General features: G+C 39.2%; 1 protein-coding gene across 1 annotated transcript; it reads left to right on the forward strand.

The window, feature by feature from the left end:
- Positions 1 to 209: 209 nt before the first annotated feature.
- Positions 210 to 22,969, forward strand: LOC134161841 (uncharacterized). Its single transcript, XM_062615063.1, has 6 exons — positions 210 to 1,003; positions 10,715 to 12,519; positions 15,042 to 15,127; positions 15,520 to 15,565; positions 17,147 to 17,339; positions 22,157 to 22,969. The coding sequence occupies exons 1-5, from the start codon at positions 906 to 908 to the stop codon at positions 17,305 to 17,307; spliced, it is 2,196 nt and encodes a 731-aa protein (XP_062471047.1). The 5' UTR covers positions 210 to 905; the 3' UTR covers positions 17,308 to 17,339; positions 22,157 to 22,969.
- Positions 22,970 to 25,050: the final 2,081 nt, after the last annotated feature.

The following is a 25,050-nucleotide window of genomic DNA, read 5'->3' on the forward strand; positions in this document are numbered from 1 at the left end:
TGATGATGAACCTAGAATGAAGGTATCCTGTTGTTTCAGATTTTTAGTAAATTGCTAGCTAGTTTGTTACACTTCATGAAATGGTATCAGAATTATTTTATTTTTTTTTAATGCAACTAATACATAGAACCTAAATGTTATAGTTAGAAGTTGCGTTCGTATCTTGCTGCGTGCTTCAAATCAGTAAGATGTTTGGTAAGTAAATTTAAACAGTATAGTTAAGATATTCAGCTGTAGTTTAAAGATCTTGTTTTTTGAAGCAGGAAATTTAAATGAGAATAAATTTGCAGGACATGCATAATTTGGGTCATATAGCTGTCCAGTTAGCATCAGCTATATAAGCTTGCATATTGCTAGAGGGAAAAAACAGTTCTAGTTTCACTGCTTTGTCTAAACTGCTGCTTCTGTTTGATTAGTTTACTTCCTGTATTATCAGAAGTTTCCATCAGCCTTGTCTTTGATGAATGACTTAGTTTTCTTATTTTTCTTTTGGAAAGGAAAAACAAGGAGAAAAAAAAAAAGGAAACAAGCAAAGTTTAAAAAAAAAAAACAACCTAAAAAACCCTACCACTCCAACACCAAACCGCAGAAGAACTATAGTGCTGGGTTTGGCTGTGATAGAGTTAATTTTCTTCACAGTAGCTGGTATGGGCTATGTTTTGGATTTGTGCTGGAAACAGTGCTGATAATTCAGGGATGTTTTCATTTTTCCTGAGCAGTGCTTACACCCAGCCAAGGCCTTTTCTGCTCTTCACACTACCCCACCAGTGAGTGGGCTGGGGGTGCACAAGGAGTTGGGAGGGGACACAGCCAGGACAGCCGACCCAAGTGATAGCCCATACTATGTGGTGTCATGCTCAGCATATAAACCAGGGGGAAGAAGAAGGAAGAAGGGGAAACGAGGCATGTTTGGCGTGATGGCATTTGTCTTCCGAAGTAACCGCTACAAGCGATGGAGCCCTGCTGTCTGGAGATGGAGACATCTGCCTGCCGATGAGAAGTGGTGAATTAATTCATTGCTTTGCTTTGCTTGTGCATGGCTTTTGCTTTACCTATTAAACTGTCTTTATCTCAACCCCTGAGTTTTCTCACTTTTAATTTTCTGATTCTGTCCCACATTGGACCCAGGGATGAGTGAGTGAGCAGCTGTATGGGGCTTAGTTGCTGGCTGGGATTAAATTATGACAACATAATGTGACACTTTTTTGCATAAACTTTTTAATGTGCGACGTTAAATGAGGTCCTATGAGGAATTCTGTTCTTGTGCATATGTCCTCTTTAGGTTCATTTAATCTAGTTTACCATACTGCATAATTTTTCTTAAGCTTTTTGTCTTTTAAGAGGAAAACCAATATTTTATCTTTTGTAATCTATCTCTTGAAACCTTCTGCAGAGTGGAGTGTTTCTCTGCTAATAGAACTGAAAACTAGGCTGAGATGAGGTCCATAACATTTGTGTTTGAGTGGTTTGTGTCTGTCTTCCCTGATGGACTTTAGGCTGTGTCAGTATTTTCTTCTTTGAGCTGGACAATTGGATTCATTTTTAGTGGATTAGAAAAATAATTAATATTTTTATGTTTTTATGTTGATGTGTGTTACCTGTAGTTTTAACTGCTGCTTCCTCCTAGCAGCTGAGGTTTTGGGAAGAAATGTTTTCCCTTTGTTGGTACATGGTGAAGATGAGCTGCCAAGGTCCATGTTGAGAATTGAGAGTTTTCCCTGCAAAAGAACAGGGATATGTATTACAGTTCCCAGTAGAGAGCAATAAGAAGACATAGTGTTGAAATGCAGTTCATGAATTTGAAATTAAGTGCACTCAATTTAAAAGTGATCAGATGTTTCACATAAATAGATGAGATGTGGAAATATTTCACTTCCGTGTTTCTGCAGTGATCCTTTCTCTTTTCAGTGTTCTGTGCTCTCATCCTTTTGAAATAAAAGCAAGAGCAGAGATTAAAGCTCTTTAGTAATAATCTCCTAGGTGTGATAATTTCCTACTTGTATGTCAATTAATTTGGGATTTATTTTTTTAATAGGCTCATTGCTTGAATTTAGTTGTTAATCATCTTTTTTAGAGTTCACAGAAAAATATGTGAAAGCACAGCTGGTCATTTAAATATTTCAAAGGTAAAGTAGTGAGAAATACGGTTTGTCAAGGCCAGATCATTGCAAATTTGTCTAACTTATTTCTGTAGTAACAGAGAAACAGCAAGTGGTGTTTTTAGCTTGAGATAGCCTGTCAATGTCATTCTAGCTAAAGAATAATAAAAACATTGAAGTATTGCACCTGGAATGGGTCTTTGCAGTTTCCTTTGAGCTGATAATGCTGCTGCTTCATTTCTCAGGCTGGCAGGCAGTCCTTGACCATTTCATGTACACCATGCTGATACATATATTCTGTTGTAGCAATGCCATCTTGTACCAAGTCAGAATATTGTATCCATAGAGTATTTTTTTGTTGTACTTGCAGTCTTTTTAGTGGTGTTAAATATTTTTATTTTTTGGGTTGTTAATCAAATTCAGTTTTTCCTTTGTGGTCCATGAAACTGATATTAGGGCGGGCAACTGCTTTATAATAGTGTGGGTCATCCTGCTTGTCCTTCTAAAGTATTTTCCTGATACTAACTCTCAGGTATTCTCAGATTTTATGGAAACATAATAGAAAAATGTTTTGTATGCCTGCATGTTGTTTAACTATGGATTTAAAAAAGCACAAATTCTTTAGTGGATGTTGTTTAATCTCTTAAATGACTAACAGACAAGAAGTGCTGCTTTAGCTGACTGAATAAACATTTGTTTATTCGGAAGGGGTTTATTGTATCATTTACAAACAAGTCTTAGTCATGGGCCTATAATGCAGTTTGGCTGTTACTTTATTCATTATACTTCTATTTTTTTTTATTTCTTCATCAGCTGTGGCTTTTAGTAATCTATACTATAGATTGTAGTAATCTATAAAAAATTACTGAACAGCTTATCCCACATCTTTCTCTTAACCATGAAGAGTTTCTGAAAGCTCATGAACCTGACTTAAGAGTGGATTAACTATATTACTTTCTCCCCATTTAGTGTTTTTCCCAGCAATTCTCCTGTATTGCTTATAAGGTGAATATACTGCTTCACAGGGGTCTTGAGAGCATAAGTAGATATCACATCTCTTACCTGAAGCAAGACAGGTATACGTGTTTGAGCTTCATCTGCAGCTCTTTGCAGCTGTTCAGTATATCACTAAATATTCAGCGAGGTATACCTGGTAGCATTTCAAAACTATTTTCACTTTATGAAAACTGCAGTTAGAAGACTGTACTTACGGCTGTGCAGCAAAATTGCATTATATATAGGAGTATAAATGGAATTCTCTGTGTATGTGTATTCTTCTATACATTCTTCTATGTATAGAAGATCCAAAGTGGTGTTTCATTCTGTTTTGTTCCAACAGTCTAGACTGAGTTCTTGTTTCTAATAATGAATACTTAGATTAAGTTCATAATGCTGCCCTTTTTGGCCCTAAGTCTTGAGGAGAGGTTTTATTGTGAGCAAAGATACTTAACTATGATTTAACTTTTCTGCTGCTCTGTAGGGAACTGAGCTTGTAAATAGATTAAATAAATTTGTGTATTGCCTCATTAGTTTGTGTTGCCTTTGAAAGTGTCAAGCTTTGAGCTCACTGGTATGTGGAAGATGTGACATATTGGAGTGAGTTGAGCAGAGGGTGGTCAGGGCTTTGGAGCACCTGATACACAAGGAGAAACTGGGAGAAACAGATTGTTCAGCCTAAAGAAGAGAAACTAAGACAGCTTTAATGCTGTCTTCACCTACCTAATGGGAGAGGATGAAGATGGAGCCAGGCTCCTCTTAGATAAGAAGCAATGGGTAGAGGTTGCAACACAGGAAATTCCAATCAGATATTGGGTTGTGTATTCTCCATCGTTGGAGTATTCAGAACTTGCCTGGGTAAGGTGCTGAGGAATGAGATCTCAGTTGGTATTGCTTTGATCAGGGGCTGGACCATGTGGTATCTAGAGGCTCTCTCTGACATAAATTATTCTATTCTAATGAATATAGTGAGAGCAGTGTCCAGAATATCAGAAGAGTTATCAGAGAAGACTTCAAAATCACTAACAGAATTGCTGCCTGGTTTCAGGGTGTCAGATGCAGGCTGGAATTAATACAGCAGTACGTGATTCTCTTCTTACTCTCAAGTGGGCACTAAGTTTCTGGCATTAACTGTTACAGCAAAACTGGCTGTACTGTTTGTTTTGTTTGTTTTGTTTGTTTTGTTTATTTTGTTTCATAGCTATATTGGAACAGTTGCTTACAAGCTCCTGCCAATGCCTTTAGCTGATGCCCCTTTTTCTCCCTCAGACAGTGTCTGTTACCACTTGTCTCTTGTTAAGTTGTATTGTCTTCCCAGACTTTGAAAATTCTGGCATTTGTTAGTGCTTATCTAAAGTAGTCCTTTATTTTCTGTCCAAAGACAGAATTCTGTTGATGCTATATATCAGAATTGAAAGACAGTTTTCTGCAGCTGTTCATCTCCAACACTCAAGGAATAATGCAGGGCTGTTTTGTAAAAAGTAATAATCTTTAGGGGATAATTCATTGTGTCACTTGCGACTCTTTAGTCCTTGTGGTGAAAGATGTTTAAAAGGGAAACGAGTCAATGCCAAGGAGTAATACACAGTAATAGTAAGTAAAAGCTGGATACCCGTATGACAAAGTGTGACTGAGATGTGTTGAAAAGGTGTAATACCCTCCGGAGAATGCATGTTATAATTGAATGCTGTGCATCTCTGTTTCATATAGCATTTGAGAATGAGTGCAATACCTGGAGCAGATGTTCTGAAAAGCAACATTGTCTGTGGTTACAAGTATTTAAATTTCAAAATTGTTATCATCTAAGTTAGATGCTGGTTACTTAAATAGCTACTGATACTGTTTTATTTACTGTTTTCCTCTTTAACTTTCCCTGTTTTCCTCTTATTCTTGAATTGCATCTTTCACATCTGTCTGATGTGGGTGCTTTGTGCTCAATTACAATTGTCTTCATAACTCTGAATCCATCAATCCATCTCCCTGTTTTCTTTTCTTCCTTAACTATAAACTTGTGTGGAGAGCTGCACCTTATGCTGATTTAAAAACTGAATCTGTGTATTTCTCTTCCCCTCCCTTCCCCCCCCCCCCCCCCCCCCCGCTATCCTTTTGAATGTTTTTCTTGTTCTGCTGAAAGTACAATTTTTCTGTCATACCATCCATTTTCCCATGTTCCTTTTTTTTTCTTAGCCTCATTAAGTTTGCAGCATCATCTTGTTTTTTTGGAAGTTGTACTTTTCCCAGAATTATGGTCTGTGCTTTGGTGGATACTTAATTATACGTCTTTTCTCCGATTTTTGTTGATTTAGACCACTTTAATTCATATCCTTTGCCTCATATCCACATATGCAGTAGTGCTGTAGTTAGTGAAAAACTGAGACTGATAATTGTCTGGGAAGATGGAATTCTTCTATCCTGGGATTTTTTGAAAGTGTTCCTTAAAATCTCATCTATAAATGTCTTTATATCAATAGAAAATTATGGAGCATTGCTGCAGAGCAGGTCATAACAACCTTTATTAATTAGTGCAAGTTAGACTATAGTTCCTATTTCTCCAGACTGCTTCTCAAAGTTGCATATTTCATGTCTAGCCTGGATTAATTTCAATCAGGTTGTCTTCATGCTTGAGCTGGTATCATCTAAGTAATAGAACTGATATCAAACTTGACAAGATGAGTTATGCTGTACTTCCAGTGCGTGACACTGGCATGTGTGTCCATCACGTTCTCTTCAAGACTAAACACTGACAGAGAGAACTTAAATGAGGATTGATTCTGTGAGCCTTCACAGGTGAGAAAGCTGATGATAAACCTGCAGTTTCTTCTCTGTATTGTAAGTACATCCCCTCAAGTTGGATTCAGATCAATTGTAGCATTTCACTTTGTCCTTTTTTCTTCTTTTCCTCCTTAACCTGCTTTTTAATACTGAGCAATACTTAATGGTGCAAAGAAATGCAGTAAAACAGAAAATGGTGTTTTTTCTGTCTGTCGGCATCCATCAGTACCTTTAGTGCTGTTTTTTTATTTTTATTATACTTGTTTTTTCTGGTTAGAATTTTGGACTGTGTCAGGCAAGAGAGATTTGTGGCACCTACAAGAGGTTGAAAGCAGATTTGGAGTTGTTTCACTTGTTCAGGAAGTAGACGTTTGGTACTGGCCACAAGCATATTCAGTGAGTATGTACACGTGTATCAGTCAGTATATTCAGGATTTATTTCCTTAGTGTCAACCGGCATATTGTATGACTAAGGAGCTGAAATAGGAGATTGGATCTTTCAGTCAAAAGACATTTATGACTTCCATGAACCACCTGAAACTTCTTGTGGAATGAACGGACTGTCACTTGAAACTGAATTGCTGTTACAAACACCTCAGCAACTTGGGGATTTTGGTGATTTTGGTGGGGGGTTTTGTTGGTTTGTTGAGTGTTTTACTTGGGCATGGGTTTTTTTGGTTTTGATTTTTTTATTTTGAAAAGTAAAGTGGCTGCACTTTGCCACATTGTTCATTAAATGAACAGCATCTAAAGGCATGCTCTGATCAAACCAACTGTATGCTATTCTCTGTCTCCTCTCTAGATCAGTGTCTCTTGTGTCTGGCCTGTAACAGAGCAGCAGTCTGGTGGCTCATTATACATTGCGAGGAGCTGTGGAGACATCAGTCCTGTAGAAATGATAAAGATTGGAGTAGCTCTTCGAATGTTGTGAGAATTAGCCTATTTCATAAGGCAGTACTTAAATCTCACCACTACTGGCAATGCTGTTGGGAGGCAAAAGAATAATAAGTACTGGGTTACTTCAGATCAAATCTAATTAGTAGGATACTTGGAATAGGGAGCATTCATTTAGAACACTGTAATATTCTTACAGGTCACTTACAGTGAGTTTCCTTAAAATGGGCTGTGAGGCAACCCTAATATGTTGCTTTTGAAAGCAGTCACCTCAGTCCTACCCACCACTTCCTTTGTCTTAGCTAGACATTCTACTTATTGCTCTGGTAAATTAAATCAGCTCAACAACAATAACATGTACTTGCTTTCTTTTGATGCTGGCTCAGGCAGATAAATCCACCACAAGAAGGTGGTAGAGCCAGCAAAAGACAGATAATGGAAGTGCAAGAGCAATATCTGGAATAAAATCGGGAAAGGTGACAAGGACTGTTCCTTCAGGAGCAATAAACTGCTAAGCTGGATGCTCAGCTGTCTAATGGAATTTCACTTTTCAGGAAACCAAGTAGTGCTGACAAGTTATTTTGCATACAATGGTTTGGGTTTGAAGTTTTTTGTTTTTCTTTTTTTGTTCTTTTTTCAATTTTCTTGATCACCTAGTAGCAATATTTTATTTGGTTTTGAGGAACTGGTCTTTATCACTCATTTCAGTATTAAAACCAAGATATGTAACAAAAAGGCTGGCACCATGACTTTTTTTGTTACTCCAAAATTGTAACTTCATTTTTTGCTCGTTGCTGAAGTTAGGTCACAAAGCATTCAGCAATGCACTTGGACTTACAAGGTGGAAAAAGTGAAGTCTATCCCAGTAAAAACTGTTTTATGTAGGCAGCTCTACTATAATTTTGATGTTGAAAACCCACTCCAGAGATTTCAGAGATTAATGATGACATGTATTTCTGAAAGAGCATGTACCTTGTTGCTAAATGTCATACAGAATTGCTTTTTATATGTGTTAGTTCCTCTGTATTGCTTGGATATTAGGAATTGGATATTAGGAAAATTTCTTCACCGAAAGGGTTGTCAAGCACTGGAATAGTGGTTGAGTCACCATCCCTGGAGGTACTTAAAAGACACGTAGATGTGGGGTTTAGGGACATGGTTTTGTGGTGGACTTGGCAGTGCTACATTAGCAGTTGGACTCAGTTATCTCTAACTTCTTTCCAACCTAAATGATTCCACGATTCTTTTCTGTATTTCATTATGGCAATGACTGCAGGCATTTTTTGATAGAAGCATACATTAGCCTTGATGTATGCCAGAGCTAAAGTTTGTACAACTACAAATAAATAACTCTTTTCTGGTTTTGCCATTTTCCAGCAAAATGTGACTACTACCTTTAGATTATTTACTTTGCATGTTCCCCCTCAGTAATTGTGAAAGTGCATTTGTTTCTCCAGTAAAGAGTGTCATCTGAGCACTGACTCTTAATCAAGCTGGACAGTGCTATTTTGAGCAGTAGGTTACAACTTTGAACTCAAATGTAACAGAGTTATGGCAAAAAGCTTTTAATATTGTCTGAATAGTAGGCTGAGAAAAACAAAAGTGTTGTACAGAAAGGGAATTCCTACATTAATAAAAATAATATTATATGTTTTTCAGACCTGTTTATTACTAACTTCTTTTTTAATTTTCATTTTTTAAAATATATAGCAAAATTTACCTTTTTACTGAAACTGGTACTTTTCTTCTTGACCCATTTGCCTGTGTTGTATGCGTTTAAAAACAACTCACTAGCAAATGACCCTGTAAAGAAAAGTCTATCTCCATGCTGGTTCTTGAATTTTCTCAGTGTTTGTGTGCCTATGGTTTTACAATAAGGAAAAATCCTCAAAAAGCATGTAGATGGCCTAAAAGAGGAGGAACTATGAGCAAAATAAAGAAAACTAGTGGAAAAATTGCTTTATTAAATGCACGAACCTTAATATAAAACTGGACATACCCCAAGAAGGAAATTTTTAGCTATGCCATCATGGTTCATTACAGTGTTTCTTTGGGGTAGTATTTTCCTAGAAGCAGTTGGAAAGTAGATGTTGCCTAGAAAAGTGAAGAATAACAAATTTTCTTATTCTGCTCATCACTTTCCTTTTTTGCTTTAGTCCCGTCTTTAAGAGTTCCAGACCTTTAGAAAACAAATTTTGCTGAATTGCTGTAAAACGTCCATGTCTCCAAACCAAAGAAATGACATGGCTGTTATATTTATTATGAACTGTTGAATCTCACTACATAATCAACCTGGACCAACATATGCATTCATTATATTTTGACATGCAACAATTTCAATGCAATAATAACGGTTAATTTCTCTGGATTATCTGGGTGGTTCTTCTCCCATTATTTGGTGGATGTATGTCTGCTGTTCTTGCATTCTGAAGTGAATCCTATCCAGTGTGGTTTTCCTTACTGGTTCAGAATTAATGGGAAGGAGAGGAAATGAATGTCCTGAGTTCTACAATACCTTTTGGTGTGGCTTCCTAGCCTAAGAGGTTCTGTCAGCATTGTACTGAAGGTGTTGTCAGATGTGTCAGGAGTTAGGCACCAGAAACTTGCTTGAGTATTAGACAAGTTCACATCCGTCAGTAGCAGCGCAAATTCACGCCTGTGAGAAGTGAGTGATAAGGAAGAGTGTAGCTACAATAATGATACCAAGACTGGAAGAGCAAGCCCATTCCTTTCTAGTGCTGACCTGAGTAAAATTTGGTTGTCATTTCTGTGGGGTTGTTGCACAACAGCACAAGGGCCCCTAGGTACATTACTAAAGTATTCATGGAATTGGTGCACAAGTCTGATGTTTTATTCCCCACTCCATTAAAAACAACTAAAAATGTGACATTTTCTACTTTGCTGATAAGGGGTTTTATGCTTCTTAAAACCAGAGAATTTTCTCTTCTAACCCACTTTCAATATTATAATTCTTGTAGCTGCTGCTTTGTTTGCTTTAGTGTATTGTGTGAAGGACCATCCTGAACAAAGGGTTACAGAAAAGCAGAGAATTACGGAAAAGAAGGAGATTTTTGATATGAAGATTTGCAGTCAAGCTTAGCTTTGAAAATCCCATTTCTTTCTGGAGAGTTTTATAGGGAGAAGTTAGATTTTTTGCACTAGGTTTTTCTTACATGTGCTCATTTCAGGGTTAGCTGGCTGGTGGGCTAACGCCAAGATTTCAGGGAGGTCACCATTAGGGCTACTATCTGTTCAATTTGATGAGGAATGCAGAGAAAAATCCGATGTTCTGAAGAGACATGCAAAACTAATTGTAAATAACTGCCTAAAACTGTGTTAAATCTTCAGTACAGTATTATTGCCAGTAAAATATGAAATATTTTTTCCAAATACGTATGCAGTGACACATAATATTCTGAGCAGTAAATACCTGTTACTGTAGTCACTGTACCCTTCCATTATTCAAATTTTTGGTTAGTATGTTTTGTATTTGAGTCCAAATTAGATAAGTATAGTCAACTGAATCTTAATGGATGAAATTTGCTTACTACATCCTCATTTAGTACCCTTCTGCTCAGCATGGCATTTAATGGAATTTGAGAATAGCAGTTGCTCTTTGGTATCCCTTACTCAAACACCACAAAAGACATCCAGAAACATGTTGTTTGGTCTTGCAGTGATTTGTGATACTTTTGTAAAGCTAAGTTAATGAGATGGCAGCTATGTTTTTAAATTGTTTCAAAATGTTCAGGAGTGTTCTGAATTGTAGGGTGTACATTTGTGTAATAAATAGAAAGTTTTATTTGAGATTTGATTTATTTTAAAAAGCAGATGTTCTGTGTTTGATCGTCATATTAACATAAAGTACCTATTCTTCAAATTGGACACAATGTGTTATTACTGACATTTATTTTGCTTTTTAAAATTTTTTTATTATTGTTATTTTCACATAGGGAGACCATTTTAAAGAAAAACCATGGGCACCTGTCTACAAAAGCAAAGCAGAGGGGAAAGCGAAAAAGAAACAAAAAAATTAAAGGTAATCCTACAGAAATCACAAAGAAAATGTTAGGTGGAGCAGCTCATCATCCAGTTCCAGATGACCAGGACACATCAGGAAGTGAAGAGGATTATCTGGAAGAAGAAGACAGCAAATCATTGTGTATATTCAGTGAAGGTCCAGAGGATTCAGTAACAGTTTCTGAAGAACAGTCTAATGGTGATGATGAAAGCCTGAAAGAAGCTGCAGGGGTTTCAAGAGAAGGGTTTCCCATCTCTGTGTCTGGGGTCTCAACAATGACCAGCAGCACACTGAAAAATGAATTGCCTGTGGAAAGCGACAGTTCACTTCTAATAGATCTAAAACCTTTTTCTACTGATAACCTATCAAAAAATGCAGTAGATGATGAGGAAACAAGCATAGAAAATCTTTGCAGGAGCAGTTTCCTAAAAATAAGCAATGAGAAAAATTCTATCCCGGAAACAGAAGGTGTCTCTGAAGACTGTAACATCCTACTGTTAAGCAAAGAAAACAAACTCAGATCATATCAAAGTACACCTGAACCTGACATGGAAGCTAAGCTGTTAAGTGGTGAAGGGAAAGAAATCTTTCAGTGTTACAATTCAAATATACATGATAATGTGCCTGGTAATAACACAGAGGACACATGTGCAGTAAAAGCAGAAGAGAACAGCTCTAATGCCCAGGCTTTTTTTCCAATTAATTTCCAGTTACCTACTGAGGAATTGCAGCTGGGCTTTGATACACAAGTTTCTCTCTCTTTTTGGTCTGAGAATAAATCTGTAGGTGAACAAAGGCTCCCAAAAATGAGAAAACCTAAACAGACTCATATGAACAGTTCAAAACAGCTAAAATGCCGTTGGTCAAATGAAGGATTGGTGAAGGAAAACCGTCGGGTAACAGTAACTGGGAAGGCTGATAATGTAGTAAGTAATGGTCTGTCAGCACTTGCAGCTGGTGAAGTGCACTTTCATTCCCTGGTGGGAGCCAGGGCCACCTTCATGCAGTGTTCAAGTGAAGTAGATATTCCAAGAAATGATGCTGTACAAATGACATCAAAGAGAAAAAGACACAGAAGAATTGTCAACTTGGCACCAAAGTTCAATCTACCAAGACAGATTGATGGTAGTACAGATGGAGGGAAGGAAGTCCCAATAAAAGATAATGTTCCCCAGAAAAGTGTTCTGGAAGTGGGGAAAAAGAGCTTTATATGCAAGGACCACAGAGAAGAATGTGAACAGGACCATGCATTGCAGGAATATTCTGCAGCTTTCAGTGGCACCAAGGCAACCTATTCCATGCCTACTTCCGACTCAGATATTCTGTTACATGGTATTTCTTGCATTCATTTGGGACAGTCTTCTCCTATGCCAAAATATTCCTGCAGAGTTTGTGTGGTTTCCGGGATGAAGAAGGAACAAGCTAGAGCTCTTAAGCAACAGGAGGTAGTTGATAAAAAAGAGGGCGAAAGTGAACAAGTTTCTTCAGAGGTTACAAATAGCCGACCAGATATTTTGTCGTCTGTGAAAGTTGTTTCTGAATGTTCCGAAGATTCCAGTATGCTGGCAAGCTGCAGTGAAAGCGTGCAGGAAGCAGATGACACTGAGCCAGCAGAGGCCTCACAACTCAAAGATAATCAACATGTGAATACGGCATACAGTTTTCTGGGACTTCCCTTATCATTAGGATTTGCTTTTCAGCTTGTGCAGCTCTTTGGTTCTCCAGGTCTTCCACTGGGTAATACTATTCTTACTACTCCTATGTGAAAAACCAAAACAAAACAAAAAAACTCAACCCAAAAAAACCACAACCCCCTAAAACCCACAAACGAAAACCAAAACACTCCTGGAAAACCAGAAAACAAACAAACCCCCCCATGATTAAATACTTTATTTTAGGTACCAATTAATCAAATATTAATCCTATGGAAAGGAGTTATTGCTGCCTTGGTGATTATTTGGGGTTTTTTAAATGTAAAATTAATTCTCTGTCAAGGTGCTGTTTGGTTTGGCTTTGTATTTGCAGTCTTTTTAGTTACAAAACCTTACTACTTTAAAGAATGAAGCTCTTGTTGTTTTAATACACCCTACTGGGTAAGACTTTACTGCCTTGATCACAGAACTAAATGAAAACGTGGTACAAAATCTGTGCTCTAATACAGAGGTTGCATGGTTTATATTACACCTGGTTAATATGACAATATTCCATTTTCTTTATTTAGTGAAGTTTTAGTTTAAAATCTTGATCCCTTGTCCTATCACAACAAGCTCTGTTAAAAGTCTCTCGCCATCTTTCTTAAAGACCCCTTTTAAGACCTGAAAGGCTGCAATAAGTCTCCCTGGAGTCTTCTCTTCTCTGGGATGAACAGCCCAAACTCTCTCACCCTTTTCTCATAGGAGAGGTGCTCCACCCCTCTGATCATTTTTGCATTATTAAGTGCCACAGTGTTATATACTTGCCTTCCAGAGCTCCAATTGTCATACTTTTACACTTTCATTTTAATCATTGTTAGCACTTAAGAAAAATGGCAATCAGTCGTCAAAGGAGTTGTGTGTGGCAACAGTGATTTCCAACTTTTACGACAGGCTAATGTAAGCCTACAGAGCTGTAGCCAGCAACAAGAACAGCCATTTATTTGGAAATCACACTAAGACATGGATTTCCTGTGCATGAAGTTCTGCAAGCTTCCAAATTTAGTCAGTGGAGAAACAGTAACTTTGATTTGGCCAACAAATAGGATTAAAAACCAGACTGTTTTGGGGTGTTTTTTTCAGCATGTAGACCTTTACACCTATTTGTTTCAGTTAAAGTTAAGCATGTAGTTTCATATAAGCATTTTTTAGGTGGCAGGTGACTTCTGCCTGTTTATCTGCCCAAACTGACCTCAGGATTCCTTGTTTTTACTGTAAAAATTGGTGGCAATGCTACCTGCAGAATAGTGATGTAAACCACTGGCAGCATTATTCAGCTTGGTGCCCAAAGGACTTGCAAAGCTGCTTTATCTAAACCTGGCACCACACACCAAAAAGCTTGACCTGTAGAGCTCTACTTCAACAGAGCACAGGAGTTCCACTCATGTCCTCTGCTGTTACATACAAAACATTTTTCTCCTCCAAACTTGGTGAGTCTTCATAGCCGTGATCTTAAATTTCATCATCTTAGAGGGAGTTGTGGAGTCTCCTTCCCTGGAGACATTCAAAGCCCGCCTGGACACATTCCTGTGTAACGTTATCTAGGTGTTCCTGCTCTGGCAGGGGGAGGGAGTTGAGGCCATCCAGCATACTGTGATACTGTGTGTGATACTGTGAGTTGGCCATGACTTGAAAACATGGATCTTCTGAAGGGGGAGTTGAACAGGCAACACTTGGTAGGTTAGTGAACCAAATGTTCTCCTCCAGGTCAGTAACAGGTGACATTCTTTGGTGTTTAGGTGAGTTTCCTTTGGAAATAATGTTCAAGTACAAACCCACCCCAACATCTCTCTGAAGCCCTGCCAGGTGTTCGCTGGGGCTTTTTTCATCAAAAATATGCCTGCTGTCTGCAGAAGTTTGTCCGCATTCTGATTTGACTATAATTTTCCTACAGGTTCAAAAGTTCTTTTCTGTGGCCTGTTATCTATTATTTATCCATGTACACATTTGAACTACAGTATTTTACAACACTGGCAATTGCAGTAATTTTTTTTTATTATTATTATTATTTTGGAAGGAAAATTTTTGGTAAACATTTTTAGTTATTTAGAAATGAAAGATTTAGTTACTAACTTGCTTGTATCATTCTCATATAAAATATATTTTAGACTGTTTTCCTACAAAGAATCTCTTTTCAGCTTTTTAAACAGCATTAGAACATTTTAGAATGTTGTGATATTGTACAAATTCCTATAATTCAACATTTTAAAATGTAAAGGTTGTTACTTAAGTTGCATTTGTTTAATTTGTAGGCTGAAAGCTGTTGATTTTTCTTGTTTGCACCCAGTTTTGAGGGAGTATATCAGGGAAACGGAAGTATGGTAGGAAAGTCTTTGCCTGAAAAAAGAAACCAAACCCAAATCTCCTTTCCCCTCCTACCCCTCCTGTGCACTGGCCTTAGATTCTACAAAACCTAAATTTTGAGTTTGCTGCTGGCCCATTTAAATACCGGTGGTGGGGTTTTTTTAAGTCTATATATATAATGTGTGCAAAACTTGTAATTCAGTGATATATCTTGGCTATGAAGAGATCTGAACACTCAACTGCACAAAATATTTTCTCCTGCAGAATCCTTGTTGCCAGATGATTATATAGTTCCTCTTGACTGGAAAGTTTCAAAGATGATCTATTTACTGTGGAAGACCTCTGTGGAGGTACGAATTTTGGGAGATTTTTGAAAGCTTTCCAATATTCCAGGTGTAAAGAGGAATTCTTCGGTTCATAAGCAAGATGATGTTCTTTGCTAGTAAATTTGCTTTGTGGGTTTTTAATACCAGCAATGAGAAGGTGGATGTTTTATGTACTCTTCTAGGTAGAAAGTGGAAACTTACAAATTACTTTTCTTCCCACTGTGACTGTTGCTTTGTGAAGGTTTGTTTTTATTTAGGGAGCACGGTAATGTCTGGTAGTGGAAATGAGGAAAATCCTGTAAATACAATGAAATAGTAATTATAAAATAGAGCACGAACCCTGTTCTTCCCCAAAATAACAAATTCTCTTGTCACATACTTTCTTCTTTTCTCTGGATTATTATTATCTATTTTAGGAAAAACAGAAAACAAGCGGATTGCAGAATAGAAACGCTTTGGCTGGTAAGTGTATTCTGTGGTACAAGAACTGTATAAAATACTTCTTGTTCAGAAGAGAGAATAGTTAATGCTGAAGCATATTGAAGGTTTTCAGCACAAATGAGTCATAACACTCTGCTTTGTGCAAAAGCTTTAGGACGTGACAAATGAATTTGTGCCTCCATTAATTGTGCACATAGTATAGCAGAGCTGTGGTCACTGTGTTGCAAGAGCTGAAATTCCTTGGCTTTTCAAGTTTCCCATATGGAATTAATCCAATACTTAGCTCAAGTTTACCTGTTCCAGATCAGAAGGATGTTTTGCATGAAGAAGTCTTAAAGAAAGATTTTATTTCTCTAAAAGGTTGAGCATCTTTGACTTAATTAAATTAAATGATCACTAAAAATTGTCAGCTTGATAATCATAGAATCCCATGTTGGCAGGGACCTCAAGGATCCTCTGGTCCAACCTTTCTGGGCAAAAGAACTGTCTAGACAAAATGGCCCAGCACACTGCCCAGTTGAATCTTAAAAGTGTCCAACACTGGGGAATCCAGTGGTTCCCGTGGGAGATTATTCCAATGATTGATTGTCCTGATTGTGGAAATTTTTTCTCTTGTGTTCAATTGGAATCTCCCTGCACTAACTTTGTATCCATTATCCCTTGTCTATTCCATGTGACTCCTTGTAAAATGAGAATCTCTGTCTTCTTTGTAGCCACCCTTTAAATACTGGAACATGGTGATCAGGTCTCCCCTGAGCCTTCTTTTCTCAAGGCTGAACAAACCCAGTTCTCTCAGCCTTTCCACATGTGGCTTCCCAGTCTGTTGATCATCTTTGTGGCTCCAATCTGGACCCACCTGTCCGCATCTTTATTTATATAGTGGGGACCAAGGCTGAACACATTATTCCAGGTGTGGTCTGAGAAGAAGAGTGAAGTGGGATAACAACGTCATTGCTGCAGATGCCCTTGATGTAACCCAGCATCCTATTGGCTATTCCACAGCAGCACACTGTTCACTCATACTGAGCTTGATGTCCACCAGGACCCCCAGTTTCCTTTCCACAGAGCTGCTCCCCAGTTCGGAGGTCATGCACTTAAGCAGCATGAGGTATCAGGATACATGGGAAGCTTTGGACTTCTGCTTGCATTAATTCCTGCAGTGTGGACGTTATGGGATAAGGTTGCTGGTTGTCATTTTCCATGACTTCCATATTAGTGTAGTATAATTTCACAAATTCCATAATATGAGATTAGAAATACACAGTAGTAGTTCCATAGAAGCTGATAGGATTTTCTGTCTAAAATAGGAGAGGAGTTGGGTTTTTTTCTTACAAAAGAGAAAAGGATGCTCTTCAGGAGCTGAGAAGAAACATAAGAGTAGGAAAACACACACACATTTGCTCTCAGTCTCCCCCTGCATCAGAGACAAACCTGAAGGATTTAGTTTATTTTGTAGGCCATTTAGAAGGGAAAATCAAGAACATTCTGATTAAATGAAAGTTTGTTCTAGAAATACTCTATCCTGACATGTTATAAATGCCAGACTACGTAAGATAATTTCAGGTGTCTTTGGCTGCAGTTTATAAGTGGTTTATTTTTCAGATGATTTTATTGGTCTTGAAGATACACATAAAAATCACCAAGAGAATCAAGACTCTTCTGAAGCACTTGAAGTAGTGGAGCTGTTTCAAGGGATGATAGAGGAGAACACTGTGGCCTGCACTGGCACTGGCTCTCTGGATGCCATGTCTCATCAGCCATGACTGACTATATTAAATTCTGCATGATGGAAAAGGTAATCAATCCCTCTGGTGAATGTGTTTCATTCGTGTATTATATTTGACTAAAGAACATTGTTTGTTATAATTTTAAGATGTCTTTAGTCTCATCCAGCTTAGTTGATTTTTTTCTTCAAGTTAGGGTTGAGGGTTGTTTTGGTTCTTGAGGTTTGTTTTAAGCCTGAATGGGGAAAAGAGAAGGCAGCATTGTTATGAAAGGCATTTTTTCTCCCGAATCTAAAACCTGCCTGGTGAAGTGAAAGCAGCAGTCTAGGATGCCTAAGATCTGGGCTGTATTCCCAGTTTGGTTACTGTGGCAATCTGCTGTGAGTTATGTCATCTCAGTCCTATTTTTCTCAACTCTTCAGTGTAGTGAGCAGTGCTGACTCCATAAAGGGTCTACCTGTGAAGAGCACTGTATGAGCAATAAAACAGTATTTCACCAAGTTATGACAGTTCTGCATTTCAGCTGGGAATCAGCAGCAGGAGGTCACAATAGGACTCCATATATTGAAGTCTTAATTTTTCATGGATGTTTTCATTTGGTATGACAAAGTGCACTACTGAGTATTGGAAAGTATTGCAATTGTGTTCATGCTTGGCTTGTGAATTTTTGGAAACTTGGCAAAATTTCTCCAGTTTGCTTATGGGAGATATTCTAGGTAGACTGTGATAGGAAGGAAGGTCTTTTGGATCCAGCAGGAAAATGCTAGCTTAACTTTCCATTGGTGGTTTGTTCCAAGTGGCAAATGGATTAATCTCCAGTTTTAAAACAAGCAGACTGAGGTATGTGGAAATAGAATAACTTGCACTGTGGTCAAATTGAGCCAGAAAAAAAAGAAATCCTGAGGCTTAAATTATTCCCATGCAGACGCCACAGGACTGCTGGAAGCTCATCCACGTGAGGTCTGGCCAGGGGTCTGTCACCCGGTGTCCTGTGCCTGACCTGAGCATGAGTCAGTGGCTGGAGGAGGAGTCACAGATATGTTCTGTGCTGGGACAGTTACAAAAGCAGAAGTTGACGTTTTAGAAGGCTTCTTAATTTTCAGGGTGGAGGCTCATGACAGAAGTAAAGTAGTTGAATAGTTTGGGATGGAATTGAAACCTCTTGACTGGAGGTTGATTTGATTATATGTGTTTTTATCTCATTGATGACAAAAAATGACATTGGAGGTCACTTGCTGATTAGCCTGTACCAACTACTGATGTAGGAAGGTGAGGGGAGTCTCTGAACCACACAGTACCAACAGCACTAACCTCACAAGGTGCTGTCAGCACAGATCATTAACAACATCAAGAACATCTGGTAGCAGTATTTTACATAATCAAGCACTAAAGTATTTGGTAAGCAAATAAAAAAATATTTTCACCAAATGCTTTGTCCTGTTTCAGCCACAAATTATTGAAAGTTACTCATTTGTAATAATGCAGATGTGAATGCTCCACAGGCAAGGATTTTGCTTGTGATACTCACTGGCTGTCGCAGTGTGGATTTGTAACCAAAGTTACTACCCAGAATTATCCAGGTTTATTAAAATGTTTGTATGCTAAAGAAACAAGCTCAGAGAGCTCTGTACAATTCCCTGAGGAAAACTGTGATTAACCTGGAAATTTCTTTCCTTTGTGTGCTGTCTTAGTGTGTCCTGTGCATTTGTGAGCCAGCCGCTGACTGCTGCTCTGTAATGAAGCATCGTTAAACCCCAGTTTGTAACATGACGTTGCAGTCTAATACTCTACTGGACTGGCTTATGTTAGTCCTAGGGAACCTAGAATTAAAGCAATTGCCATGAAAAAGGACTCCCAGTCATTTTTATTTTTTTTTCTTTTTAAAAGAAGGCACTGCATGCTCTGTGCAGAAGGCCTTGGCAATGAAGATCTGTGCTGAGATGGGGTGGCTAACCTGGAAGTCCCTGCTGGCAGATGAAGCCTGTGTAAGGGTTGATTGCCCTGGTCCCAACCTCCTTGCAGCAGCTTTGGTGCTCAGCAAAGCCTTTGACTTGGGAGCGCTAAACTGGCTAGGGCTCTGTGTTGGGATGAGGAGAGAAGTTAGTCAGGGGTTTTGGGGGGGGGGGGTGTTTGGGATTGCTTTGGTTTTTTTGTTTTTTTTAGTTCACCATCTGAAATGAGTCAGGGAAAGTCCTGAAGGCTGTTGGAGAAAGAGGATGAGACACCAGAGCCTGGATAGTTTTAGGCTGCTCTGGAGCTGTGGTTTTGCCTCAGGCCAAGCTGTTGTGATGGCTCACTGCCACAGACAGTGGAGTGGGAGGTACCCCTCCTCCCAGCCCTGTGCCAGTTTTCAGCTCCGGCACTTCCTGGCTGGCATGAAGGCTACAGTTTCACTTGTTAACACCAGAGGAAACAAATGGATTGTCTTCTTCTGGGCTGGCAAATTTAGATAAGACTCTGCAAGGTCCAACTCGGCGCTGAAGCTCTGGGACCAGGGAGCAGACAGGGTGCTGCTGCTGCAGATGTGCAGTCAGCCCTGATACCAGGGACCACGTATCGTGTGATCATGCCTTCAGATGAAAGACTGGTTTTAAGCTTATACAAACGTTCCCCAGAGAAGCTGTGGCTGCCCCATCCCTAGGAGTGCTCAAGGCCACGCTGAATGGGGCTTTGAGCAACTTGGTCTAGTGGAAGGTGTCCCTGCCCATGGCAGAGGGGTTTGAACTAGGTGATCCTTAAGGTCCCTCCCAACCCAAACCAGTCTGTGATTCTATGATAAATATTAGGATTTTTTAATTAGAAAAATTAAAAAGAAATACTCAAAAAGCAAAACACATTTTTTAGGGTTTTCAGTTGACTCATGCTTACTGTCAGGCACAAGATACCAGGTGATGCAAACCCTTGGCCAGACCCCAGGTGGGTATTCTAGCAGTCCTCTGAAGTCTGCATGTGTAATTGCTGTAAAAGGAAGGTGTGCTTTTCTGGCCAATAGTGCCCCTGCTTTCGAGGGATAAGGTTGTATTTCCTCACCACAAAATCATTCTCTTCTGGTTGCTGATAAAGCAGACTTGCCAAGAATGATGTCCCAGAGTGGCTGTAAAACTGCTCCAGTGAACAACTATAAATGTTGTAATGGATTTGATTTCATCAAATGTCTGGGGGGGGAGGAAAAGTAAAAAAAGCTGAGGCATTCCTTCCAAAAGCTTTTAAAGTCATGGAAAATAAATGCAGACCTGGTATGATCACTTCAGTCCCTTTAGATTGGAAAATAAACTAAGCAGTACTGGCCAAGTGTAACTTAATCTGTTAGTCAGATGATCATGCTTCTGTATTCATGTTCTGTAAGGGTGGTTTTATTTAAATGGCAGAATGAACAGTGTTGGTGTTCCTCTGTGAAAACACAAGGTTGACCTCAAGTTGTTGTGAGAGCTCCTTGTAGTTTCATTGGCAGCACATCAGCATTTGTTCTGGAGATTAAGCAAGAAATCCGGGGTTAAAAAATGCTGAGCTCAGTGAAAACAGCATTATTTCGGTGACTGCCAGTTCTCCTTAGAGAAGGACTCATGAGTGCCAGGTGCTGTACAAATGCAGAATAATAAGACAAAACCCAGTGTCAGTTTAATCATTTATCTGCAGGACTACTGCAGAATAACTGTTGGTGTGTTTCTTTGTGAAGTGTAGCAGTCAGTAACTCCCTGCAGGAAGACTTCCTCCACAACAGCCCGATCAGGCTGTGGTTTTGATGAAATGAATCTCTTCATGACATGTATTACTGCTCCTCCTTTCCCTGGCTGTGCTATTCCCATCACTTCCCTTAGCTGGACGCGATGCTTCAGCAGCCAGGCTGAGGCAGTTCAGCTCAATCATCCAGTGCATAGAGGCATCCAGAAAGTTTTGAGTCTGGACCAGTGAGCTGAAACAACTTTTCCTTGAGCCATGTGATCAGCAGGACACATGCAAAGGAGCAGGAACATACAGCTGGGACAGGAAGGACAGTCTTTTGGCAAGGATGTCATGTGGGACAGTGTTGAATGCTTTGTACAAGTCCAGGCAGACAACATCAACTGCTCTGCCCCCACCAAATTGGTCAGGCGTGATTTGCCCTTAGTGAAGACATGTTGGCTGTCACCAACCATCCCATGGCCAAATCTCTTCCAGTTGCTACTTTGATACAATGATAATAAAAAAATAGTTTCTCTATCCTTTGACATTTAACCACTAATTAAAAAAATGAAAAAAAAAGGACATGAAAAAGTGTACAGAATTGTGACCAGAAAACCTCACCTGCCTTTCACAGTGCTCACCATGAAAACCCGGCCTACAGTTTACTTAAGCAGACAGTACAACTACCAGGGTGGGTAAGAGCTGCCCAGAATGGTGTTTCTGGAGCTCTCAGACAAGAGTAACCGTCAGGCTCTGCCGGTGGCTCCCATGAACTGCATAACTTGGAGGCCTGTGAGGTCCCAAGTAAATGTAAGGGGAAAGACTTGCAACACAACAAAACAATTATAGGATGTAGCTATGCTATAGTGGTATCAGTTGAAAAGTGATTAATTATATAATGTTTGTGACATGTAGAGGAAAAAAAATCCACTGTTACTCTTCTCTTTATTTTTCAGCCTTGAGATTGCTACATCCTTACTGTCTCTAGTTTTGACATCCAAGTTTTCATTTCCATTCTTGCATTTATTTTCCTTTTGCTTTCCGTCACCTGCTTCCTCTCCATTCTTTTAACTTTTTAAAGAAATAACCAACAACTGAGTATGAGAAAGACTTTTAAAACTATCAGACAGGTGAACTCTTCTCAGTCAGATTTGCAGCCATTGAAGTCTTTCTGCAGTCTGTGCTGTTGTGGTATTTCAGCAGAATCTGCTATTTTTTCTTTCAGAAACTTCTCACTTTGATTGCACCATGGAAGGACTTCAGTTGGCCACTGAAAATTTTAAACGTGAGGAGTAACCTGGAAGGAAGAAAACACTGTAGATTCTTGGCATGAATCTTTGGCCACCTTCTCCACAGCCCCCTGATAGCAATCTCTCTGTCCACGTATGAAAAGTCAAAATTGAGATAACTCTGTTGTGTGTGCCATAGGGTCACTTTCTGAAGCCCTTTGGGATTTATACCTTCTTAGTACATCCTTGAGTGTAGTACAAAAAGATTGAGATAAGAAACCTGTAAGCAGAAAGGAGATGTCTGTCAGCATGAGGTGTGAGCTTCAGACTCTGGTATTTAATTCACTTGTATCAGGATCCAAGATGTTGCCACATCAGCTGGTACACGAACTGGTAGTGATGCCTACCTGCAGGGAAAGGTGCCTGTTATGTGTCTTACCCTACTTCTGCTTTTCATCCTGCCAGTCATAATCACACCCCAGTCTGTTTACAACCTCAGGTGGAATGTTTTCATCAGTAACTCCTATTCTTTCACCCAGAGGTGCACAACTTACCACTTTTTCTCCTAAAACTAGGCTTAGTGGTTCCCTTCAACTAGACTTATTTGGGACTATAGAAATAAGGAGAAAATTCACTATAGATCTGGTTCAGACACATTGGAGGTGAGGTGCATATGGTTTGTGGTAGATTGATAAGCCTTATAAGCACTGGTAATGAGTGATTTGATATTTCTGTTAGTAGTATTGCTTTTGCCATTTTTTACTTAAATTCTTATGATATAAGCCTGAAGCAGCTGCTTCCTCTTTTTTTTTTTTCTTTAATATTGTGGTTTTCCCCTCAAAATTAAGCAGTGTTCATTCCTCAGCTAGAACAGTAACCTTACTAACAGCAATTCTGTTACTGAGGAAATTGTCCCGGTAACATGAGTATTGATTTCCAGGGGGAGATGAGCAGCAGAAATGAATGAACCCCTGACAATAAAATCTAAAATTTTGCTTATGGAAATGTCTATGTAAGGCCTACACAGGTATCAGGAAAGCTGGAAATACTTACATGTGCAGGGTGAGCTAAACTAGTTAGGTGATGAATTTAATCCCATGAAAAATCATGAGTGCTTGTGGAAATATCAAGTAAAGTAGGTGAGACAGGCAATAGAGAATGGAGGGACGTGAAAGGACAAATGGAATTACACCTAGTTAATTAATCAGAAAGAGCAACCTTTGTCAATTGAGACCTGCATAAGGCTGGAAATTACTTTGTAGTGAGAGCGAGTGACAGAAAAGACAGCTATAACCTCATGGTGAAAAAAGATGAGAAAAGATCAATGAGAAGAGGGGAAGCAAGGAAGCTTAGGTTGTGTGTACTAGCCAAAAACAGTATTTCCCATTTACACAGCCTCCAGATCCAGAATATTGATTCATCTGTTCATTCACCTCCTCCCTCTTTCCCTGCGCCCTTTTTGATGTGCATCAGCTGAAGAGCTGGTACCCAACTGCAGTCATGCTGAAGCTCCACTGTGCTCTGAATTGCTGATGTGTCCCCACTCTCCACTTAAACAAATCCTGCATATAAGTGTAAGCAGCTAAAGATGTTTGTAGCTCTAAATTAAAGATGTTTGTAGCTCTAAATTAAGGTTGTACTATTGGCGAAATGTACCAGCTGCACTTTTTTAATGCATTTCTTATGTACTTGTGTGATGTTTACTTTCCTTGGTTGGAAATGTGCTGCCCTTCTACCAGCAGAATGTTATACAAAATGTCCCAGAGAGAAGGAAGGTAATTCATGCTGGCCATAGCTACAGCTTCAGACTTACCTGATGTCCCACTGGCAGCAGGCAAATTAGTTTGATTTCAAGAAAATGTCACTTAAGGGTTAATATTTTCTTCCTACTTCTCTTTATTGAGAGAGAAATCTGAATGCCTGTATTTTCAGTTACCGAATACTGACCTTCCAGATTGCTTAAAATTATAGTAATTCTAAAAATCTCACAGTGCTCTTATATGGACAAAAGGTGTTTCATCTCTTTAGTAGGGTGTTGCCAGTTTAAGTTTACTTTAAACCCCCTTGGGTATCTTTGAGTTTTCAAGTTTATGTATCTTCTTTCCTACCACTATTTTTTCCCACTTGCTTCAGCTAGTCTTGGTGTGCCACATCCAGGGAGATAAGCTGCCTCCTGATCTGTGAACACTCTTTAGGTGCTATTTGCAAACTTCAGACCCAAAAGCTTCAGTGTTGTAGTTTGGTGGTGGCGTGTCCCTGTGGCATGTCCCTGTGGTATGCCTGAGGCCACCCACCTTTTAACCAAGCTGAAGTTGATACTGCATGTGCCTCTGAGAGGAAGAGTGTGATGCCATGCCAGCTGTTACTGGGTTTACTGGAAACTGGAAATTATTTCTTTGGCTTGTGTGGTGATCAACTTAGAGCAGATCAGATTTTCTTTAGGGGAAATAAATCTTATTAAACTCCCTACAGTTTTTCTCTTGTGATAATGTATTTGAAAAAAGTGGAGTTGATGGAGTGAGCGTGATGCACAGGGTCATTGGTGCAGGGCAGTTGTTTGGCTACAGCTGCTTGGAATCCTTGCCTGCCTTTGTGGTGGGGTGGACTCCATCACAGTCAGGGAGGGGAAGAGGGAAGGAAGAAAAAAAATCCATCTGTATCTGGTGTCCTGTAGATAGCTACACTCCTTGTAAGAGATTTGGTGATTCCCTTTCTGGTATGACCAATACACATGGGCAGCACAGGGGACTGAATGCATTCAGCACTGGCTTGTGTTCTCCCACTTCTGAGGATTTGGGAGTTAATCTTGATTTTTAAGTTATGAAAGATGGTCTCTTGGGCTAACGTTCCGGGTAGAAGGCCAGTGCCATAACTGCACGGTTTTGCGGCA

This window comes from Pezoporus occidentalis, unplaced genomic scaffold (genome assembly GCF_034315485.1).
Source record: "Pezoporus occidentalis ecotype Australia unplaced genomic scaffold, CSIRO_AGI_Poc_V1 ctg18, whole genome shotgun sequence".
Taxonomy (NCBI): Eukaryota; Metazoa; Chordata; class Aves; order Psittaciformes; family Psittacidae; genus Pezoporus; species Pezoporus occidentalis.